At 40.8% G+C, this 23,730-nt stretch overlaps 1 protein-coding gene across 1 annotated transcript in view; it reads right to left on the reverse strand.

Moving 5' to 3' along the window:
* The window catches only part of AGPAT4 (1-acylglycerol-3-phosphate O-acyltransferase 4), a 61,866-nt gene that overhangs the window by 7,647 nt on the left and 30,489 nt on the right, over positions 1–23,730 (reverse strand). The window contains exons 2-6 of the mRNA XM_010184689.1: positions 22,642–22,811; positions 13,882–14,043; positions 12,662–12,815; positions 6,635–6,737; positions 4,791–4,866 (exon numbers count right to left, since the gene is read on the reverse strand). Coding sequence (XP_010182991.1) covers positions 4,791–4,866; positions 6,635–6,737; positions 12,662–12,815; positions 13,882–14,043; positions 22,642–22,811 — 665 coding nt within the window. The remainder of the gene's footprint in view (positions 1–4,790; positions 4,867–6,634; positions 6,738–12,661; positions 12,816–13,881; positions 14,044–22,641; positions 22,812–23,730) is intronic.

Consider the following 23,730-nt stretch of genomic DNA (forward strand, 5'->3'; position numbering starts at 1 on the left):
CAAGCCCAGTAAAACAGGAAGGGTTAGGGGATGTACACTCTTGCAGCAGTGTAGACATCCCTGTTGAATCTCCTGCAAGACCCATAGCCACTGGCCAAATACTGCTGGTGAGAAGTGTTTGGGCTACATGTTCAGCAGCAGATCCTCTGATCCCTAATGTTTCCTCCAAACACTGCTCTAAAACAGCATCCACAGCCCTGTCAGAAAAGGTGTGCAGACACACTCCAAAGCACAGCACACCCTCCTGTCTGCTGTCCCATAGATGCAGTCTCCTTCATCTTGTTCCCACGAAGCTCACAGAAGGAAGTTTGGGTGCTGAACCTCTCTACAGGCAGCTGAGCACGCAAACACTTTACAATCTCTCACTGGTTTTAACGAAAGGACTCTCCTTTTTAGTATAGTATGAAGAAAATAATGGGGTGGGGTTTGTTTTTTTGTTTTGTGGCGTGTGTTTTTTAAAGCACAGAAGACTTGGAACTTACTACCTTCTTCTAAAGCTCATATGGGTGAACAGTATTGCCTTCAGTGATGTGATCGACCCAAGATATCAAAGTGGGTGGGAAAAAAAATCTCCTTCCTTCTGGTTCAAAAGCAAAGATAATTAATCCGTGTTGTCACATGAAACTGGTTAATTAATGAAGCCAGCATTAGACTGACATAAAAAGGAACCTCAACTTAGTGTACTAAATGAAGTACTAAATTTCTTCAAAGAATGAAATGCTTCATGACTGTTTCCAAAAATTCTGGCAAAGCCAAGATTGTCCTCATCAACCACAAGAAGATTATTTCTACTATGCTATGATTTTACATTTACTTACACTCCAGCTGACACAGACAATTCTTTAATTATTTAATGGCGACTTGAGCAATTACAGGCTGCTACCATTTTATCTGTTTCAAAGGGAACATTTAGCTTTTAAGAGATTACACAGTAATTAAAGCATTGCGCTCTCTTTATTGAGATTAGAAAAATTATGACTGTTTTGCGCATGCGAGCGAGATCGTACTGGGATCATTGCGGCCAATTAATTAGCTGTCTTCAACAAGTCACACAGTGTATGGAGTCTTCTTTACAGCGCCTTGAGGATTTTCGTTTATGACTGCTTTAACACAGAGCTACTAACCATCAGTAAATTGAATTCTACTATATACAGTTAGGTTTCTAAATACCGGTACTACCTAGAAAAGTCAAGAATTTCTTACTATTATTGGTATCGCCATTAGGGGGCCTATCACTACAGAGAGCAAGCCGGACTCACTGAAAACATGAGCAGCAGCTTTCTCTTTGTTGGCTCTGCACAGCATTAGGGGCAGCAAAACCGCTGACCGCATCTCACCAGGAGGTTTGAGACAGATGGCAGAAATATACAATGGGCAAACAATGACAAGGCCATCACCTCCAGTACACGTTATACAACGTTGTGGGCAGCAGCTCTTCAATTCACTCACAATTCCTTACCCTTAAAAACATTCACCTTCCTCGCAGAGGAGATCTGTGGGTTGATCTGTCCTCTAAGCTTTTGCAAGGGTGCCTATGGTACCTATCAAGAGCTCAAGTCAGCGTTTAAACCCATAATGTACCTCAAAATTTCTCTCAGTCACCTCACCTAAATGAAGGTCCCTTCATTCCCCTGCACACAGAGCTTGTTTTCCGTTTGTAATAAATCCCACCCACTCAAGTATACTTCTATGAAGTATCATATTGGGATATGGAAACATGCTCCCTCTAATGCCTCCAACCAAATCTGAGGTACTCCAGACAGTGGGGCGGGTAATGCAGTGGGGGGAAATCAGGGAACATCCGTCATCTGGTGAGAGGCTAACTGGATTCTTCCTCCCTGCTCCCAGCAGGGGGGGGTCTGACGGCAGAGGTATGCCACTGCCCTTTCATGAGGAAGCCCACAAAGAATGAGTATCTAAAAATATATCCTTTGTTCCCAAACAGTGGAGTTTTGTGCACTTCCCCTCTTCAGTTATTCTTTGCTAATTCCCTGGGGCATTTCGGCATATGCCCAGTTTTCTATGCTACTCCTACAAGTGAGAAGAGTTAGAAGCTTGCTTTCTTTTTAAGGGAAACTAAGATTCTCAAGCAGAACTTCTATCTCAGGCACTGAGGCTGTAAGAAGGTGAAAAAAGAAATCAAATGCACAAGGGCTAGCAGAGTTGTGACTATTATACAGTACCTCTTCAGAGTAGACACTAAGGTGCTCAACCCAGTCCACATTAAAGTCAAAGGGAGTCCTTCTAGCAATGGCAGTTTAAGGAAGAAAGAACAGAAAAAAAAGAGGCAGTGTGCAACCCAAATTGCACCTCTGTCATAATTTGGCATTAACTGATACCATGCTGGCCATCTGTGGAAGGACAAAATTCACCCCAGGTGAGGATGAAGCATGTGGACTACTGCAAGCCTGAAAAGGAAGGAGAAGAGTGTCTGGTTTAGAACAGCACCGTGCCACCGTTCACCTGGCAAGGCCCTGATCATCGTGTTTGCAGCAGTGGCTAAACCAGAAAATGAAGCGATTTATATCAAGAACATCAACACATCCGATTTCCAGAGAGCAGCATCTCAGGTTGAGGTGCTTGTAACTAAGATCAGGCAATGAACAAGCTTTTCTCAAAGACTCTCACTCCTTTACTAATGACACTGTTTTCCAAAAAGTCATGTCCACTAAGTGCTGATTTAATTACTCATTCAAACAGCTTTGTGTCCCTGATCATCACAAGTGCATGGAACTCCAGCCTTGATCTCAGTACCTGTGGCACAACCCACCTACTATATCACGCTGTTAGAGCATAATTCAACACATGGCATGCAAGTCTTGAGAAGGTACTGCACAATTATGAAAATCAAAGTGCTCTGTTTTTCAGTAGTGTGCATACCTTGTCTTACTTTGAAACAGAAAGTGGAGTGCTACAACCAAAACAGACAAAGCAGGGGACGAGTGCCTATCTTGCAAGGAATTACTGCTCTTTGAAAACAACACCTACCTGGCAATGCTGCTTGTTATCCAACCTAATATGGATACGATGCATGGCAGAAAGGTGAAATAATTGCATTTTTACCCTGCCAGTGGGCTTTCAATATTTCAGAACTCTTGAAGAAGTTCTCCCTGCTCTGTATTCTCAGCCTGATTTTACTGAGACATGGGCTTGTGTAAACCAGGAATGACTGCAGCAAAGTAGCAGTTTCACTGATGTAAAATAGCTGAAGGAAAAGTGCCACCTTCAGAAAAATAACAAAACCACCACCAAACAAAAACCCAACCCAACCAATAAAAAAAAAAAAGCCACACAACCAAAAAGGTTTTAAAGAAAAGGAAAACTGAATACATATTCATTCCTCCTATACTTAAATAGGAAACCACAGATTTAACCACACAGTAAACTAAGTTGTTATGAAGAAAGCAGCATAGATGTATGCTCTGTTTGCACAAGAAATAACTGAGTGTTCACCAAAGAGGGAATAATGTAAAACACTTGAAGTGAATTGCTGCAGCCTATGTAATAAGTGATTCAGGAAAACAATCACCACATTTCTTAGGAACATGAAAAAGGGTTACAGATAAATTCAAAACATCATAAAGCAATGTTCAGCAAAAGTACCACTTGCATTTATATGCCAGTAGAGAGAGCACGGTCCCACGGGTAACATAGTGCCTTGCAGCAGAAAGATGTTAGGGGTTGTGTCTGAATTAGGTGTTAGCGGTACAACTTACAAGAAGGGAGATCAGAGGCAAAGCTAGTAGATCTACAGCTGAGGCCTCAACACACATTTACTTTTCACATTCCTGTAAGCAAGCAGCTTGGAGAAGCTATGAATTACACCAGAAACAGTCATGGTTTGAAGCTGAGAAAGACTACAACACAGCTAATGCAGAAATGCTAACCTGATGTTCTGGGTGCAGTAAAACAAATGGCACAGAGAGAGGAAACCAGAGCGTAGCTATATTCTACCACTTCTAAGTCAGAGGCATTGCTGTATTCCAGTCTGAATACATAATTATGATCAATTTATTGCAGCAAACCAAGTTGCCAGGCCCTCATGCCTTGCATACCTATAGCTCCCACTGACTGAAATGGGAGTGCTGCATGTATTCAAAGAGTGCATCCCCCAACCATTATCTCCTATGTTAATAAAAACAAAACCCACAAGAAACAGATCCTGAAAGTCTGAAGGATGCATATGAAAATATTTGGGAAGAAAAAAAATCTGCAGGCATCTACAAACACACAGTCGTTATTATTCTGCCCACATCCTGTGTAATCAGGAATCTTAAATGCACGCCTTCTGTGCACACAATGTGAAAACAATTTATCAGCCTGTCCTATTAATACTGGATCTTTGCCTTTGTGAAAAAGATATTGTAAAACAAGGGACAAAAATTTTAATACACTAAAGCATAACGCACCTCATTTAGTCCATGAATTACTTCCTGATTTAGGAGGTGCTTTTAAGGGGAAGGAGTTCCTTCTACCAACTAGGAGGTAGTTGTGTTATTTGTATCCTTATGCAAATTTCTTCTATAGAAGACTTTTAAAAGTACTCTGTTGAGGCTTGTTGAAGTTTTTCTCCTGTTTCTCTTGAAGTACAAAATAAAGGCAGTCATGACTCACAACACAAGACCAGTTTGTTTTTGAAGAAACAGAGCACTTATCCTGAAAAACCAACCAACCAACCAACCCCAACCCCCAGCACAGGACCACTACACACACACCCTGTAAAGGTCTACTAGCAGTGTAAATAACTGAGCACTAGTGGCTCACAGGTGCTGTCTAGACAAGACACCAACCTTTTCTTGATACAGTTTGTGCAGCCAGTTAGAACACTCCTTCTCATCTTCTGGGACTTCCTCTAGTGGAATCCGCCTGCCAATGGTAAACAAGAGAAATTGAAGAACATTAAATACTTCAGCTCCCATGAACAGCACTTACACTCTACAGACAGATTATCCATTTGACAGGAGACTCACTAGATTTTCCACCTTCTTTTAATTTATGGTAACAGTAAAGTACAGTTTGCCTCCAGAGCTACCTTCGGTTTTTAGATGTATCTGAAATTCAGAAATTTGGATTTCTAAAATAGTAATATGTTATGTTTGAGCTCAGTAGAACCACTTCCTAGATGAAGGTTTTAAATGAATTAATCTCTTACCCCACCTATGGAGTTCAAGGCTGTAATTAACCAGCATCAGAGAGAAAAAACACTGAGCACTTTTCATAGTCAGGTCACTCCTGTTTACAGTTAATAAATTAATTTAACACTACTGTTTTGTTCCTTTATTTAAGAAAGCTGTAAGATGACAAACACTAGAAGACAATTTAAGCAGAGACAAACAAGGCCATTCAAAATTTACAAACTTCTATTGAGAGCAACACCTACAGCACTTCAGTAAGCAAATAAGAGGATTTTGAAGAACATATGTGATGGTCCCCAAATTAATTGCCAAAACAACTTTTGCCATGAGTTTTACACTGCCTGTAAGAGTATTTCAGGAAGCTCAAAAGGACAGAAAGGCAAATATAGCTAGCCCAAGTTGTGAAAAGCAATTTCCATGCTCTGCCAGACTGAGTTGCAGCAGCCTGGAAGGGTGTAAAGGGAGACACAGCAAGATGCAGCCCTCTACACTATAGGAGGAATGGCCCACACAGGTGGGGCCAGCTGCTCCTCCATAAACCCCAGCCAACCAGGCCATGCACACCAAACACAAGGCCACTAGCCTGGGCTACCCATGAGAGACAAGTGGGAATGCAAACTCATGTTGCATCCATGAGGAATCAAGAGAAAGTTTCTTTTTACCCTTGGGCAAAAACAGTTCTGAAGAAAACATTTAGAACAGGCAGAAAAGGGAAGGTAAGAATAAAAGGTTTCCCTATTCCACATTATGTTGGTATCCCAAGACAAACCAACTGGACCACTCAGTTGTAGCTGTAATGGGGTTATGAGGAACTCCTGATCCCTTGTGGGATCACTTCTAGGCGCCTATGCTCCAATCCTAACCCATCACATCCCCTGAGTGCCTGCAGCATAGGCACTGCTGGTAGAACCTGGCCTGGGACTAAGAGCCTTGGAATTGGCCAATTCTCATTAAGATTACGGGACGCGATAGGGGTATTAATCAATTTCAGAAACATTAATGATACACAATTCAGGTAATTGTTTTTTCATTAAACAACCCTCTTCTTGGCTGGGAGGGAGCAGCAATCAAATACATCAACAACTACACCAGAGATAAGAACAGTCCTGAGCCTGGCCTCCACCTGCGTGGGAATCATGGTGCCAGAGACAGGTGTAAAACCACTCCACTTGAACACTTAGATGTTTGGTATTCTGGCCAAGTGAGTGAAAAGAGGTCCCAGGGTTGCTGCTGAGCTTACAAATAGAGATAAAAAAGAATAAAAGAAAACCAAAAAATCCTGTAGAGCTTCATAGGGTCTCCATATATTTACAGTCACAGAACTTTACAAGAAACTTCCCATCTCATATGATTTTTTTTATCTGCAGTTCTGCAAAGCCAGGTTGGTAGAGATTTCCTAACTGTTACCTACTTGAAAATATTTCCTTCCTTGTGCAATTGTGACTGCAAGTACACACTTCTGTATGCCAAAAAAAGGAATTAAAATATGGAATACTTGCCTTACATATAAATCTGCATGATATTTCTTTCCATTTAGAACTCCCAGCAACGTTGGATTCTCATTATTTCGAAAATTGAGAGTAGAATCATAGACTGCAGAAACTACAAGAAGAGAAACAGGTTACGTGATTACTGTAGTAACAGACTGGAAATCATTCATTCTCTCTTAGACAAGGAGCATATTTAAATATGAAGTCATCAGCAATAGCACCACAGTTTGAGCTGTCACCAAGGTAAGCTGCGACCAATGGAAGATTCAACATGCAGGTTTTAAGAAGCCAAACAGCTAGTAACTTCACCAGTAGCATGGAAGGGTTTGCTCTCCACCCTTCTCCCAGTAGATGCAGAATGTTGGGCGCAGGGAACATAGTTACCGTTTCTGATAGTTAATGTACCAAGGACATCTTGGGAGTCAAATGGTTGAAAAACTATTGGTTTTCTCAACTCACTGTGAATGAGACAACTCCCCCCCTCCCCAACCTGGGTAAATAACCAGGCAGATACACACTTCATAAACAGTGAACAATATATATAGTTTGACTACAAATGAGTAAAGTGTGTGTGAGACACATCCTACAATGGCATCAGGGCTTAATGCAGCTGTGAATTGCTGGGGTTCTGAACAACCTCCCCTTTGTGGCCATTATTTGGTAACTGAGGCATTTGCTATAGGGCAAAGGCAGAGACAGAACTGACAGAGACCACATCCTGTGTGGGCTTAGCTGCTGCTATGAAGGCATGCAGCGGTGAGGAATGAAACATCCCAGTTCCACAGAACAAAACTGCAGCCAGACTTTCAGCCTCAAGAAAACACAGTTTCTGCGGTTCAGGACTGTGGTAACAGTAAAAGTATTTGCAAAGGTCGTTCACAGTTAAACTAAGACAGCATTAACAGGCATTTTCTACAGAAAAAAAGTGTTCACTGTTTTAAACCACATAAAGTGTCTCCAAAAAGTTTCTTTAAACACACAGAGACACTATTTTCCTGATGTCACAAAATTACCAGCCAGCAATTAATTTTCCTGACACTGAAACCAAAAGTGCATCATGGTACGAATTCCAAGATAAATGTCAGCAACAAAGTTGTTTTTTTTCCCGCCACAGAAGTGACCTCACGTGTAGCTTGCTGTATTTCATGTTTTCTGCTAAAGGGTTCTACAGTAATGAACACTGTGATGAACCTTTATAGTGAGAGCTCTTGACCCACCTAAGGAAGTCTTTTATTACACAGAACAGATTTGCTTTTATTTTTGAAGCTTCTCTAGCTACAAGAGGGAAACATAGCCTGGTCACAACATTCAATGTCAGAAACCCACCACAACATTTGTTACTGCAAAACAGAATTCGTACAGCAGAACAGAACAGCCTGGGCTTCAGCATTGCAAGGAAATCCTAAAAACAGAGGCCAAAACCCCATCACTGCATACAGACTGCATCCCTCATTACCAACTCTATTCTTTTCCTACTGCAGTTGGGTTTTTAGCCCAAGCTCAGAACTACAACACGTAAGCCAAAATCTACTTCAAGCACGCTACTCTCCCTCTACAATGTAAGTAGGATATTACTTTTTTTTTGACTAAATTATCTACCTCCATTTTTAAGCCTCTTAGTGCGGAATGATTTTACTAATCTACTCTAATTTACTAATCCAATGTAATTAAGGGAAGACAAGAGCTCAATTTGGTTTATACCCAGCAAGCTGCTTAGTTTATTCTTTAATAGCATGAGTTTATTCTAACACACATAGGAATGCAATAAAGCAAAGTATGATGTGTGCAGTACTTGTTCTTTCGTCCTTTAGAAGACGTCTACCTTTGAGTTTTGAGATTAATTGGGTGCTTGTTCAGACACATTGGAAGGCATTTCTCCTGTTTTGAAAAAACTTCTGCAGAGTTGGTCAGGAACATCCTTCTGTGCTGATGGCCACACACAGAGTTTTCCTTCAGTCCAGAGGCAAAATACCCCATTCTAGTTTGTAACTGGTCTGTAGTTTGATATTCAGCCCTGTTCTTTTTAGTATCGCACTGAAATCTTTTGGTTTAAAGCAGTGCCAAATCCAAGACAACGATAGTGTACGCAGGGGTAAACAGACCTCTGTTATATCCAGATATAAAATAACTGAAGACTGAAGCTTTTCTATTCTGAAAGTGCAGGAAAAGAATAACAGTAGAAATGTGAAAGACTGCACAAATTAAAATTTGGCAGAAAGCTTCCACAGCCAAAGCAGCACTAGCATGCTGCATGACACACTGAAATTCTTCTTCATTAAATGAGTATTCTGTAATTACATTAGAACTAGACACCTCGTGACTTTCTCATCCAAAAGCTGAAGAATCCAGAAATTTCATATTCTAAACCAAGTTAAAAAAAAATAACTCCACAGTATCTTGAAAACATTGCAACTGTCTTGCTCTCAGACTAATTTAGGCAGCAAGCGAGAAGTCTTGCTTCAATTATGAAATAAAATATTTTCTCAAAGAAGTTATCTTAAACCATCTTTTTCATTAAAAGCCAAACACAATTCAATATTTGGAAGCCTTTTCAAAGGCTCAGAACAGATCATAACTGAAACCAAATTTTTTCCAGCTGAATTGCCATTTTCTGACAAAAAAGCCTAGTTTTTTCTGTTTTGTTTTCTAATCTCTGCCCAACTTCTTTTTATCTCTAACTTTTGGTTCCTTGTACAGTATTCTAACAGAGAGCTATGTACTTCAGAATTTAAGATTTAATTTCTCAGCTTCGACCTAAGAAATCTTGAGATTACATAGCTAGAGAGGATTTCTATTACTTCAACTGTCCTCTTGAATTTCACACATTATTTTGTGGGCATGGTGGATTATGCCAGAACAATCATCCGACAAATCAACCTACAGGCAATGAGAATGCCTACATGCAGCTTCACACTGGCACACAGTGATCTGAAGTGAAGCCTGGGAAAGGGAGGGGAAGAGACAGTAGAATTCACTGTACTGCTGGTACGACAGCCACCTTGACACAACCCTTTGATTTAACATTTTATTGCTCTGGTCATCTTGGTCAAAAATCACTCATCTCTCAAACTCAATAGCTTGCTCAAAAGGATAACCAGCAGCCTCACTAAACACTGAAAGAAGTCCAGGACTAAACTGCAGCTCACAGGAAAAGTCATTGCAAAACCCCCAAACGCTGTCATATTGAACTCCATGAGAACATCACCTTGGAATTTATTCTTATGCGTTCCCTCTTGAACAGTAGTTCACAGCACACACAACTGGAGGAAAAGGTTGACAACTTGGAGTCATCTCATGAGGCACATTTTTAAACACAAGTCTTAACTAAATAAAAACAGCTGAAAGGAACTGCCTGATACAGAGCCAGGCAATAAAAGTAAGTTAAATATATCTTTTGCAATATTTAAGACATTTGCTTTTACTGTAAGTAATAGATGAGTGTTTTAGAAACAGATGTGTATTTTCATTTGCCTCCATGAACAGTACAGGTGACAAACTCTGCAACCCAACAGCAATTTATTAAGATAGCAAACATCTTCTAGAAATGAAGTTCCTGGGGACTGCATCTGTATTACCAAACTGGTAGAGATGGCCACTGCTAAAAATACCAGAACAAGTTCAAAAAAATAGTAAGAGCACTCCTTTAGGAATCAAACTCTGTGCAGAGAGATTCAAATTTGTGAAAGTAAATCACTGAAAAGAAAATAATTCCATTATCACTTATGAAGGAAATGAGTTAGGAGGGGAATGAAGGTTCTTTACTTGTTATTTTGTGTGAAAGATATTTTTATCCAAATATATCTCCTTATGCTAACAGATAGAGCACGCACTGGTATGGAGGCAACTTCCCATGTATGCACATTAAATAAACTCTTGAAGCTAAGTTTTCCAAGACAGATGGACGTGCCACACTGATGTCACCAATGCCTGTTTCCAACAGACACAGAACTACTGCACCAGGTAGAGGTAGCATTAAGAGTTGATATGAAGTTGCAAAGAAGACCAAGGTGTGATGACTGTGATTGCAGGTGGATTACCTCTACAGCCACAGAAACCAGCATTCATCCTCCCTCAGAACTACAGCTTCAGACAGATTGAATCACATCCCTGTCAGAAAGCAGGAACGAAGAACAGAGGAAAAGGAAATGCTGAGCTCTGTCACACCCAGTTTGGAACTGGATCCAAACATTTGGCTTGACTTTGCTGCCATGTCATGCTGCAGCTATCTCCCTTTGCAAGGCACTCCAGTCAGGCCCACTGTCCCTTTGTGGTAGGGCAGAAAGTGCATTAGTCTAAGTGGCAGGGCCCAAAATGGGATCCACCTGCTCAGCACCAGTCTCCCATTCTCGTTGATGTGCAGGGATACCCCACTGCAGACTTGGCCACTGAAATGATTGCGAATCGTACAACAAGAGAGACAGGTCAGAACCCTCACTGGGAATTATTAACTTACTAGCCTTACCTTGTTTGACCTAGCAAGTCACAGCTTTTGGATTGAGGCAGTAAAATACACTTCCATAAGTACATAAGTAATCTAGAAATCTCAGTTTTCTTTTTATTAAAGTATTTCAAATACCCAGAATCCTAAGAAGTATTACTCTAGTGTATTGCATGAATGCCCAAAACTTTTTATAAATGTCACCTGGGATTCCTAAAATTGTTTCCTTTTGAAACATTTTCCCAGAAACCAGCTACTTGTCCACAATCATAACATATTTTGCTTGCTTTACACAAAATTAGTGAAAAAAGAGCAAAATCAGCACTAAAGTAACCTGTTCCTGATTCCCAGCTCAGGGCACTGGAGGTCACCAAGTACTGGCTCAGCTCTTCTTCAGTGCCCTCCAGTCTACTCCCCCCAGCCCTCAGCAAAACAGTTGTCCTTATTCAAAAGGAAAGGTTAAACTGCCCATAAGAGAGTTGCTGGATGCTGCACATAACTCACCTCTTCTTCATATATCTGAAAAGAACCAAGCTATGCTATCCATTTTAGGAGTGGGAAGTTGTGGATGACTGACAAGCTACAACAGTGGTATCATCTACCTGACTTGCAAGAGGATACGTAGAAGAAACATGACAGATAGCAAGACAGCTGAATGCAAAGCTTTTTTTTACAGCAGCTATCCCAGATATGCCACATGAAAACATGTCTAGGAAGACAAAAGAAGCTTTGACATTCACTTCAGTCCAGCTAGAACATTTTATTCTAAACCACTACCACTTTGTTTTTCTCACATATCAGCCTTCTATCAGCACACAAATCTACCAAACCCCAAAGATGCTGTAGCACTATGGCTACTTAGCACTGTCTTTCCTCTGCCCATGAAGAACAGAGCAGAAGACTTTGATGGATTGCGTTAGTCAAAGAAAATCACTTCACAGGCATGTGTATCATATTCTTACTTACAGAACTTTAAAGCTGGCAAATTCAAGTAACCAGAAATAACTAGGGGGTGGGGAGTTCAGAACAACTTTAACAAAGAAAAACTTACTCATGTTCTGTAACGTAGAAATAATTTATTTATAAATTTCTCCTACATGTATCTTCAGTTGAGGTATACTCCCATTCCTCAGCTCCACAAAGGTTACTAAGAAACTCTAAAGAGTACATCTACACAGAAATTTAAAGTAGCATATATTTTTGTCTAAAAATTGTGTTATTCGAGGCAGACATTTACCACAAGCAAATATTTAAGACACTCTGCCTCAGATTCTCTAGTGATGTACTTGCTTCATTTGGAATAGAATTGCTTAGTAAATACTAAGAAGTATTATCCTTTGGTAATAGGTACAAAACATGTAACTTGAGATCACTCAATACAGACTAACAGAAAACAAAACAAAACAAAACAAAATAACCAAGTTTCCTCAGAACTTTGTTAGTAAATTCTAATCTTTAATTTTTGCAGGCTACTGAAAGAAAGGTCAGAAAGGATCCCAGGGCTATTCTGTTAAGACACACGCTACAGGGAAAAGAAGAGCACAGCACAGCAACAGCAGTTATATTCAGATAGCATTGTTCCTTGTGACTTTCCTTACCTACATTTCTCAAACACTGCACAGTGACAGCAAATCCTTTCGTTCGTGGCAGCAGGTGATACTTGAGCTTGGGCAGGCCTTTGGCTTCAGCTACTTGCATGCTAATCTGGTGCTTCTGTTCTGTGAACCTTGTGCCTTCGCAATGAATCAGGAACTAAAAACAAGAGAGAACCACAGTTAGAAAGCAGCTCAGGTCTTCTGCATCTGTCTGATGAGAGGCATCTCTAATTCCCACCAATGCAGCCCAAAGGAACACTGCTTTAATTAAGGTAATTTAATTGACCGGAAGTAAAAAAAAAAACAACAACAAAAAACAACCAAACCCAAACTCAATTGCCCTCACCCATCCATCTTGTCATCCTCTGGTCTGAACTCTAGCCTTTGGGCTTTAACATCTGCCCTGCTACTTGCTGTCTAAATTACTTCATTTCTCTAAATGAGTCACTCCATCTCTAATGAGATGTTAGAAACCACTCAAAACTTACCCCCTGTTGCAAATGTCTCACTGATGGTGAGGTGCTTGAGTGTCTTGGTATCTAAAACTTGGGAAGTGTCTAAACCAAACACATTTCTAAGAAATGCTTAAGTGTTTATCTTGCTTCCCACCACTCCGACCCACTTGATTCCACTATGGCAAAAGGACCACTGAAAACTGCGAACAGTAACTTTGATGCCAATGACTGAGCTGATAACAGACATAAGGGAGTAAATGAAGGACAACTGAAAGCCTCATCCCCCTATGAACTATACAGTGGAAGTGCTCAGACATGAACAATTACAATTTTGCCAGTGGCAGACAGGGGACAGCAGACAGATCTTTGGAGATCTATCACTTGCTCATCTGCTTTCTGCCAAGCTTGAATGCAAACTAACACATCAGAGAGCATTGCCAAATTGCACAAGCTATGTCCCCATAACACACAGCAAAGATTTGGCCAACAGAGAGACTGAAGAAAACTAGCCAAGTAGCCAGCTTCAGTTACAGCTCATCTAAGAGCACTTTTACTCATGTATCACATGGTGATGTTAAACAGCTAGATGAAACATACAGAAAATGTTGAGAAAATCCTTCTAGCTCACTTAGCAATGTCTGATACTGCCAGGAAGCTCATGAATCAACATTCTCTGGAGCAACCTGCTGACTATCTCGTATTGTCTATGCCTTTCATCCCTCCCAAACACTACAGCACCTTGCACTCTACTTGTTAGTCATCACTTACCCAAAAGTTTTCAGGGTAGTCCCGGAGGTTCAGCAACTTCTGCATGACTGTTTTCCGATCTTCCTCCCACTTCCGCTTGCAGAAGACTATCTCTAGGAAATACCACATCCAGCCAATGATAGGCATGTAGGAGAGCTCCTTCTTCGCAAGCACTTTGGAACTCTGCAAGACAGAGTCAAAGCAAGTAAAACAGTGTTACACTACTTAGAAATCTCTGTGCGTATGACATATGCACAGTAAGACACCAGTGTACTGATTCACATTGATCAGTCCCAGTTTTAACACCAGTCTTAACACCAGTGTAAAAGCAAAGCAAAGCAAAGTAAGCTTTCATCATATGACTGAATAGTCAAATCTGATCTCAGATTATCTACATAAAAGAAGTCTTCAAAAATTAAATAAATACATGCATATACATGTGTGTGTCTACCCTGTCCAAACCCTGAAACCCAAAACACAAGCCGAATTCCATAAAACACAGAGGAAACCATGCAAAAGACCCAAACCATGAAAAATGAAATTCCTAATTGAAGCAGACCCTGAGCAGTGGCAACTCAAGTTCCTGTATGATACCCTGCAGCTACACTTCTCCCCAAAGCTGGGACACCTCACCATGACAAGAAAACTATCATGAATGACAAATTCACAGAGCTACTGCTCTACAACAGTATACTGATGCATATGCATGGTTTACAAATGGAGAAAGCCCTGAAATAGAAAAAACAACAGTAATATAAATACTTCATTTGGCTTTAGATTTGTTTATGGAAGGCCAGAAATACTTACACTAGTGCCTTTCTCTTCAGAGCATGCTTCTGTTCCTGTATCACAGGTGTGACACTGGAGTGATTTGTGCAGACCCTCCACAAGAAATCCATGGCTTATCAAGCATTCAGCAGCTCTCAAATCTCAAATCCTACTCCAGAAATTAAATATGTGATCATCTCACACTGACAACCCTTTGGGCAGAAGAACTGGTTCCACCTTACTCCTTATCCTATCTTCCAAGCCAGCCCACCTTGGTGAGCCGTCTTACCCTTCACTTTGTTATTTAATCAATAAAATGGCACGTGTGTGTGTGGGTACAGAAATTATTGATTCAACACTTTCTGAAAAAAATACATTTTCCTAGAGGATACAGCAATTACAGTGCAGTTTCTGTCTGTGATATCATTATAAGACATCCCCTGAAAGTGCTCTGCAGATGGGCTCCAGCACATCGCATCTGAATATTAGGAATTATTACCCGTAGAAATTACCATGAACAGAAATTATTTGCTTTTGGTTTTTTTGGTCACTGTTGTTCATTTGGTTACTAGGGGAAGAGACCTGACCTAATTCTTCATCTCAGTTTTCTCATCTGCACTCATTCCTTGAGGAGGAAAATAGCTTAAATAATTAAGCTACCTCAAAGCTCCTAAGACTGGAAGGCAAGTACACATCACATCGCTTCACTAGCAACTGTTAGAGAGAAGCAGAGCTGAGGATGACATGAGACAAATTCCCTTTCTGAGAAGGCAGGAATCCTCTCTGTCAAATGATCTAACACTTTGTAACGAAGCGTTCTCTCTCGATCCTTTTGAGAGCCTCAGCAATGAGTGCAGGTCAGGACTCCAAACCCAGCTCTCCCCCACAGAGAAGCTGTAGGATTTGGCAGCCACAGGGCTCAGCACACTTTCTGCCATTTCAATTTCAAGCCATGATGGACATCAGTCCCTACTGCAGGGCAGCAGCAAAGCAGAGCCCGGCCTACTCTTCCAACTCCCCAAACTGACCACAGAGAAACAGGATCTCATTCCGCCACTTAAAGATGCCTTAGCTCTCTGCTTTTTTCACCACACTAGTTGCTTTTTTCTTCTCTCAGTTACACTTAATACAAGTAATTTTCTTTTTTCCAACAAAAATGTAGATAGTTCTAGCATATATCTTTAAAAGCCTCCAAAGAGCATTTTTGTTGTAGGTCATGTACAGTATAGCCTCCGTTAAAAGCACACAGAGCAGTTCACGCACTTTTCCATTCCTCTTATTTCCTTCCTACATGCTGGAAGAAGACAGCTGAGCCAAGGCTTTGCCCCAAGGAATCCCAGGAGATGCAAAGTGTTTCTAGCTGAGCAGCCACAACCAGGGCAGCCCTCAGCCACAGCCTAGCACAAGCCACTGCACAAAGAGGCAAACAGCAACAGCATTAACTCCCCAAAATGGAAAAAAAAAACCCAACCCCATGCTCTTAAAGTGTATTTGCAGTAAGTGTTCAGTATCGTATGTCCTACCACAAACAAATGTAAGTGTGCTCTGCGCAGGACGTACAAGGCCTCCAGAGCAGAGAGTCAGAAAAGACAATCTAGTAGTACTCCCTCCCTGACTTAAAACACGGAAATCCTAGTCCAGAAGGCAAGCTAAAGTAACATAGCTATTTTGTAATGTTTCCCATATTTTAAAAAGTCTATGAGTTAAACAAGGGGCAGGAGAGAAGTTGCCACCGTTTCATTTTTCCCCAGTGAAACAAAGCAATGATGTTGTGAGCTACGGTGTCACGCAGCACAGGTATAACCACAAAAGCAGAACAGATGTTTGAATTCTTCCCCAGGGCATGTTCTTACTCAACTTCTGTGCCGATGCCTTTTTAAAATTTAAAAGCGCTCTTATAGACACGTGAGCGTACGACTACTTAGATGCGCATAAAAAGAAACTAAATCACCTTATGCTATTTTGTGCACTCTTATCTATCCTAGGAGTCCAAGGAAGGCTAATGACACAGAACTAATTAGAGAGAGGAAACTCTTCAGTGCATTAGACTGGCAAGACTCCTCTCATGTGGGAGGAATACATTAGGCCTCCTCTCAGAAGCCACCATCCCTCTTACAATAACTAGAGCTACAACCTATTCTGTCTCTGTACACATGCACAGCTCCTGTGTCAACACCCAAGAAGACAAATGCAGCTTGAGTTGACTTTGGCCACTCACTTTTCCTTTACCAAAGTGCTTTGGTAAATATGTGACGCTCACCTCTAACCTTCAAATTCAGCTTGTTCAACAGAACAAATTTCATTAAAAAGTGCTGATTTATTCCATGTAAGCTGCCTTCTTGAAATCAAACATTTTCAGTGCTCAGAACTGTGTAATTCCAACGGATGTTTAATGACATTACTGCTGGATGGGGACAACTTGTCCACAGTAACAGCATTTTAATCCAGGTTACTTTCTTTTGGCCAAGTTCGTTCAGATGGAAATACCCACAAAGTTCTCCCTTTTTGAATTACTGCACTAACGTCACATTAAAAGAAAAAAAAATTACAAGCTGACTTTAGATGCATTGTACAGCACTACTGTCACAGAAAGAAAATCTTGATTTACATGTCTGGCCTCAGGTATTCAATACCTCATGAACACAAAGTGCAACAAACAGCATGAAATCCACCAGCAAGCTGACGATGTCGAACAAAATTTGCTCCACTGTTTCATAATTTAAGGTGGCAGGCAGCTAAACACCACACAGCCACTGCTCACTCACTCCTTCACCCTCCCCAGTGAGGTGGAGAAGAGAATCAGAGGAGAAAGAGTTCAACTTGTGCGTTGAAATAAACAGTATAATAATTGAAATAAACTAAACTAAAATAATGTAACAACAACAATAAGAAGAATCTGTAACAGTAATAGGAGCAACAATAATAAAACACAAAGTTATACTCAGCTTACACAGAAGTCTTGAGCCTTGTGCTCCCAGCATTGAATATTAGATAATAAACTTCGCAAACACAACAGCTCCAGCAGAAGTGGGGGAGTAGGAGGCCTCAGGAGCAGAATGATGGGTGAAACCTTCGAGAGTTGATGACATTTGTGGACTAGGAGGGCATCCCCAGTGAACTCCCCAATTTATAGTGACTATGACATTTATGGTATGGAATAATTCTGTTGGCCCTGGAAGCACCTGGCTTTCTCAAAACTGCTAAGGACCTTGATCACTGCATACCAGTGATCACTGGTCAAAAACTAAAACAAAGTGTCTCATCAACTCTGTTTTCCATTAAATCAAGTAGTGTAGTCTTCTCAGAAATGCAGCTCTCCTGAATAGAAAACTGATTCTATGATTCTATCCCAGTGAAACCAGGACACACAGTTTCAAAACAAAATCATTGTAGCTGCAAAGCATTAGCAGCAGCAGCAATTTGCCTCGTAAATTATTTGCTCTCCAGGCTGCCCTAGCATTGACATACTTTTGATGATTCTGTTTGCTCTAATTTTGAAATATAGCACTCCTTCATATTGTACTCTCTGGGACACCAAGATGGAAAGATGTTTCTTTAGTCCCTCAAAGCCACAGTTCCAGAAATATAGGTAGGCTCCTAATTTCTAATGCTTCGTATTAAATAAAACATTTCCATGTTGGAAAGGTAACACAAGTATTTTAGAGGATATACACCCAAGCATATGCTAAGATGCTATGTTAAATACAAATCATAATGTAGGTTTGGCTGCCTGCAAATAACTTTTATTAACATATTAAAATACACCAATGAACTGTGTTCACACACCTATCAGTCCCATATAATAACCTAGCAAAAGGCTCTTCTCACACCTGTATTTAAGGCCATGCTCAGTTTTTCCAACAGCAAGCTTCAACATAAAACAACTTTAAATAAAATCTGCATTTCCTAGTATATAGAACAGACAGAGTTAAAAATTATCACATATGCTTAGCAATTTTTTTATGAGAAACTTAAAGCAAGACAGTTAACAACTAGTTTTTCATAATGGTTTTCTGCCTTGTCTATGCTGCCAAGGAATAAACAACTACGGCCTCTTTTGGAAATGTGCATATTTTGATGCCAATATAATGAGCCGCTCAAAATAATGTTTATGTTTTACCAAGGCAGAAAGATCACCAGCACTAATAACTTGAATCTCAAGACACCGTAAGATGAACAGATAAACCAACAGGTTCAGCTTCAAAGCACAGGCAATTTTTGCTAATGTAAATGTCGTCCTCTCAGAAAAAGCATTACTAACATTACTATAAAAGCTATTTTATCACGGTTTGGTCAGACCAAGAAACAAAGCAGAAAGGTACAGAGAATCCTGGCAGAGAGCGTACTTCTATGCTGTTGGTGTAAGTCCTGAATAACACCTCTCTCCTCAGAACATGCCTGTGTCCTGATTTCAAGTCCTGGTGTTCAGTGGGTCTGTTGTCGAAGGAATGTGTAGCACACACCTTGAAGAAACTAAATGCTCCTAACGTGTTTAAATGCTGATACAGCAGCTAGGCTGTCCACCACTGAGAAGAAGTTAGGTCCTGGGACTGGAATGTCGTGGGCAGGAAAAGGGAAGGGCACAGCAGAGTGCAGGGACCTTTCGCCAAGACCACATCTCTATTTACACAACACAGCAAGACAGACACCGGAGTCAGCGTCTCCACCAGGAGAGCCCCACAAGGAGGTGGGTACGTGTGGCTGATGGGTGTCAAGGACTGGAAACAAAACAGGAAGAACCCTTCACAAAAAAACCACAAGTGGAATACAGACATAAGTGTTTAATAGTTTGGACTGAACACAGGTTTGCCTGAAATCCCAGCAGTCTTCTAGTTTTTGTCAAGTTTGCTTCCTTCTTCTAACTTCCAACATAACCAAAAACATCTTCTAAGGTTTAGTGCTGCAAATAATTACACATCAGTAACTTCAGCTGCATCGAGTTTAACTGCAGCTAGCAAGGCAACCTCAATAACTTGCAAGAGCAAAAGCAATCAGAGAATTGCTGCTTCATGTGATTTTTAATTTCTCCACTATAAATGAACAGACCTCTGGCTCTCACTCAGCACTGCCTACCGAACACCTCCTAGCATTTTCAAGGGATGCTCCAAAAGAAAAAAATAACAAGTAAAATAAACATTAGAATTGTTGGGGTTTTTTTGCCCCTCCATACACACACACACTTCTCAAATTCTTAGCACCTTCTTTGGCTCTTTTTGCTAGATTTCCTTCCTCAGCCATTTAAAAACCTTCATGAAAGCAGAGATCTTCATGCCACCCAAAAATAAGAACTAAGTCATTAGAAGAAGACTCAAGTTAACAAACTTAACAACATGCAAGTGCCTATGCCACTCCCACTCCACCCCCTGCAAACAGCAAAAAAACCCTAAAACCAACTTGGTAAAAACAAAACCACATTGATAAAGCATTATAAACCAGTTGGGACTACAGCAATCTGGCTATAAGGAGAAAGCCAGTACAGGAGAAGAGAGACTGAATGTTGCAACTAAGACCAGGAGGGGCAGCTTTCATATCATTAAAAACTAAGAGAAAAAAGGGAAAGACTGCTTCCGGGGCCAAAAGAGGCCAGGCAGGTTCAAGGAAGTTTAATTTTGTTTTTAAATGAGCAAAATCAAGACAAAAAATACAGCATTTAATGGGTTCATTTAATAAAAGTTCAAGCTGTAAAACAGTGAGAGTTTGTACTCACGCTTATGCCACTGTTAAGAGCACTGCTGCTGTCTGCCAGGGCTGCAGAGTACACCTGGATGTCACAACAAAGCCACTCGGTCTACCTGCTGCAGCCACGCACTATGAGACCCAAACTCCTTTGGCCCTAAATTGTCTTCACCTTCTCCCTCTTCCCCCTCCCCAGTCATATCTGTCCTTTCTTCATCGGATTAGTTAAGGCAAGAGAGAGAGGAGGGGCATCTAAAACACGCCAAAACAGGGCAGACAAGCACCAGAACAGATGCAGGAGACAGGATGGCATGTGTAAGATTTCCTTTTCAGCAGCAGCAAACACAAGATCAGCTAGTGAGATGTTGGTAGATACCTACAGTTTGCATAGGAACTTCATGGAGTATAAAATTAAACAGCATTAAATATAAAATCCCAGTGGCCACAAAATGCTGGAGGCTGGGACACCACTTAGAAACCTCTCTAGAACCTTGCCTTTTTCTTTGAACTCCTTTTCCCAAACATCAAGCCCTCAGCATAATGGTTCTTACATTCCCAACTGCGCTGCCACACCAAACTCCGAAGCTTTGTGCCCTGCAAACTTGTCTAAGGCATAACAAAATCAAACCAAGCTACACCCCCCAGCCCCACACATTTATCCACTCTCATGCTGCCCCAAGTCAAGTACTAGTATGCCAATTCAATCAGGAAACTGACTGCACATAATTTTCAATTTTTTTTTAACCTGGCTGAAGTCAAACCTTGACTGGTTGCCCCAACAGGGAGATGCACTGCTTTGCTGTGGAAAGATATCTACACAAATGAGAACACATGGGAACTATTTCTTCCTGGAACAGTTTCTGGGAAGTAAAACCACAGTACTTCACTCAAGACTGAAATATTTAAAGAAAAATAAGAAAAAAAAACCCACCCAACATATATCAGTTCCTAAAAGAACCTTGAGATTAGCAAAAATACAAACTGAGTAATAACTGTAAGCATCTTAAAAAAAAAAAGGAAAAATTATTTTCAGTTAGTGCAGCACAGTAACTGTTCAACAGTTATGCTTCTACATAGTAGGTTTCTTATGTGTAGGGAGCACTTTTCCTTTCCCTTATTTTGCTACACAACTTTATTTAGAGAACTGTAGCCATTAGGCTTACAAAATTAGATAGACCACACCAAAGCACCACTGTATAATAAGCACATAGCAGGAAGCATATTTTTGACATGTACCTCTGCCTGCCAGAACAGGTTTCCCCACATCTCTTGCTGTCTCGTGCCATCCCCCAGCTCAGCGCTCAAGTCCTAGACATGACAGTAGAATTGTTCCTCAGTAATCAGGAGCCAACAGTCGTTTAGATAAGATGCAGGGCCTGTAATGCTTAGGTTAGTTTTCTTCCAGTTTTAAGGCCCCTTTTTATTTTTTAAAGGAGACTGTCATCACTGTAATTTGAAAGTGACTGCAGTGGTGCCTATATGTCCAGAAAATGCAGAGTCCAATGCAAAGGCCACAAAAAGTCATAGGTTCACACAATCCAAGGTCAGGACTTTTGACAGAGGCCAGAAGCAAAGTTAGAAGAAGCTGCTGCAGAAGGCCGCCAAAATGAAGTATCAGTCTGCTTTCTTAGGAGGGAGAAACTCATATCTATATCCCTTGTAGGTAGAGAATGTAGTCACCACCACTGAATTAAGTCAAGCTGCCTTAGGACCTGAACGAGAATCATCCCCATGAGCTGACAGGGGAAACAAAAAACCAACCCTGAAAACAAATGCACGCATACTCCTAGCCTAATGTTATAGTGTATTCAACTATGGATAGCTCATTCCTCCTCCATCTCTTACTAGCTACAACGTGCTTACTGCTTTCACTTGAGAAGGAGCTCTTTCATTCTGAGAGACAGACACTACGTCATTCAAACTCTAGCTGTGGATCTGTAAGACTGCACTGGAGAAAGCAAACAAATTCTACAATTTACTGGGAAAGGATCCCAGAACAGCTCATCTTTCTGCAGCACAATGAACTGCAATAGTTACCTAGCAAGCATGCAGAGAGAAACAACTGTAATGACCTCCTCAGGTTAAAGGAGTATCTCCTCCATCAGCTGTAACTGCAATGCTTTTAAAACTTTCATGAATGCCCAAGCAATCCTGTCTCAGTATTCCACATACTTGCATTGCATTGCTTTAGGTTCCTCTCTCTAAGTTTGGAGAGTGACTGAGTGAAAATCGAGCACAGGTCTGTTAACTTTCAAAAACACAAAGAATTTGTTTTGGTTTTTTTTTCCCTTGCATCACAAAAGAGGAAGTTTATTTTAAATGCTAAACAAAACTCACCCCCAAGACCCCAAATCTTTCACAAAAGTTCCAGCCACAGAGAAAGTCAATTTCGAAGTTGTGATTAAGGATTACGATGGCATTCTCCTTCCCATACTTGTGGTAACTCCCTGGGTCAGTGTAGAGGGTGCAATCAGTGCCTGACCACCATTCCAGCAACATCACCATCTCTGGAATAAAGAACAAGAAATATATGAATGTGTGTAGTATATGCAAAGACACAAATTAGTAACATGTTGAAAAACATTGGTCACCTCAATAGCACATGGCAAAGAAAGGTCTGTAATGGAGTTGAAATGCTGAACATCAACCACACACTCACACATGGTGGTACAGCAAGGCAGGGGGACAGGGGAGAGAAGGAAAATAAGGAGATTGCATGGAAAGAAGAGGCAGAAATTTTCCACAGTGACATTGAGGAAAAGGAGTTTCATTTATTTGAAAACTGCAAACTCAATGCTACAAACTGTTTTAGCAAAATACATGTAAAAATTGCATTTATGGTTTACGACAGTACAACAAAATTCCATGAACAACAGAACAAGCTTGTAGGAGAACCAAATGCATCTACTCCTGCCACACACAAGTCCTTACGCAGGTTTTACCTGCACAATTATAGACTAGAAAGCAGCTTGGACAAGACACCTGGAACTAGGTCTGTTACATGTACTCCTTATGCATCATCCTGTTAAGCTGTCAGAACTAACAGTTGTGTGCCCTGCTGCAACTGATGCGTTCTACGCTTGACAGGAGTGCATCAATCATCCAGAGCAAATCCAGTATCTCAGACTGGATGAAGAACATCCATCACCAGACCAATGACAAGGCAGGTGGCTGGCAAAGTGTGCAGAGCCAAGAACAGTCATTAATAGTATAACTATCTGCACATTCCTTACTTGATGAACTGATGAAGTAAACGAGGGGATGCAGGAGGGGTGGGGAAACAGGGAAATTACTGTTAAATACCTCAAAATCACTCTGGATTGGCAACTAGATTTGTTTCCCAAACTTAACTGTAAGAAATGATACAAGGATCGGTAGGGCAGTGAGGACTGTTTAAAACACAGCTGTACTTACAAGCTGGAGAGC

This window comes from Mesitornis unicolor, unplaced genomic scaffold (assembly GCF_000695765.1).
Source record: "Mesitornis unicolor isolate BGI_N332 unplaced genomic scaffold, ASM69576v1 scaffold15375, whole genome shotgun sequence".
Lineage (NCBI taxonomy): Eukaryota > Metazoa > Chordata > Aves > Mesitornithiformes > Mesitornithidae > Mesitornis > Mesitornis unicolor.